A 1,243-nucleotide genomic window follows, 5' to 3' on the forward strand; every position below is an offset into this window, starting at 1 on the left:
AAAAAGATTGGATGAGTTGAGGGGTAAAACATCAGATATGCATCCCTTCTATCCCCATTTCTCCTACCGCTTAGACCCATGTTGCTGAGGACTGACCCTGGACCTGAGTTAGTCAAACCTCAGATACGCACAATCTTCACCCCTCCTGTCCCTTTGCTGAGGATTGACCCCCGGACCTAGCGCATGCTGGACAAGTGCTTTACCACTGACTGAGCTGAGCCTCTAAACACCCCTTTTCTCCCCCTTTAAAAGAATAAAAGAGAAAGTTCCATCCATTTGACTAAGGCTTTAAGAGAGTTCTTTTCTTTCTCAGAGTGGCCAATGCCATCTGAGGGCTTGGTCCTTCCTTGTCTTTGCTCCTGCGTAGAGGGAGCTACATGCTGGCATAGTGACAGACCCAGGCACTAGCTCACATCTGTCAGAACCATTAGGATCTGGTAGCTAGGAGGCTGTATGACAGTCAAGTAAATGACTTATGCCTTTCACTTTTGCAGTTTATATTCAGCGAGGATTATGGAGCTGGAAACTGAATGTCTGTGCCTAATACCCATGAACTTTCCTTGGAGTCAGCAAGTGTAGAACGTGACTCCATATGTTTAGGTTCCTCTTAGGAGCATTCCTTGGAACTCTGGACAGACTTCTGATATACATATGTGTGTGAGAATAGTGACAGTACTAAACACATCTGTGTTACAGGGGAAGGAGCCGTTTACTTACTGGATATGTGTCTACATCAGCTGTTTGAAATCAAAGTTTTCAAGGAAAAGCACCGTTCTTGGTTTATAAATCAGTCAGTTCAATCAGGTAAGTGACAGGTATATAAATGTATTTTTTCCCCTACCGTTAACACATCTTGTGTGTATGGGTTCATCCTGCTGATTTGGTATGTGTGAGTAAGGAGCTTTTCTGTGCATCAGAAAGGGTTTGGAGCAAGTGATGCTGTCTTGTCACATGTTAAATTGACAGTTTTGCTTTCTCTCCTGAAACACCAACACACCTTGTGGCAGGAGTTAGAGGGCCTGTGCCATGGAGTGTGGGTTGAGTCGATTAGAAATATTTCCTTTAGAGAAATTTTTAACATATTATTTCCTTGAGCAAACTGATACAGTTTCTAAAACAAACTAGAAAGTAACGCCTTTTAAAGAAGTGGTTTCTCAGCCGGGCGGTGGTGGCGCACGCCTTTAATCCCAGCACTCGGGAGGCAGAGGCAGGCGGATCTCTGTGAGTTCGAGACCAGCCTGGT

General features: G+C 44.6%; 1 protein-coding gene across 4 annotated transcripts in view; it reads left to right on the forward strand.

Moving 5' to 3' along the window:
- The window catches only part of Rnaseh2b (ribonuclease H2 subunit B), a 48,360-nt gene that overhangs the window by 17,283 nt on the left and 29,834 nt on the right, over window positions 1–1,243 (forward strand). For all 4 annotated transcript variants that reach the window (XR_003376720.1, XM_005371068.3, XM_013355125.1 and 1 more), the window contains one exon: window positions 697–804. Coding sequence is in view for 3 of the 4 variants with exons in the window: in XM_005371068.3 (XP_005371125.1) it covers window positions 697–804 (108 nt within the window). In the remaining variant the exon portion in view is untranslated. The remainder of the gene's footprint in view (window positions 1–696; window positions 805–1,243) is intronic.

The sequence above is a fragment of the Microtus ochrogaster genome, unplaced genomic scaffold (genome assembly GCF_000317375.1).
Source record: "Microtus ochrogaster isolate Prairie Vole_2 unplaced genomic scaffold, MicOch1.0 UNK97, whole genome shotgun sequence".
Classification (NCBI taxonomy): Eukaryota; Metazoa; Chordata; class Mammalia; order Rodentia; family Cricetidae; genus Microtus; species Microtus ochrogaster.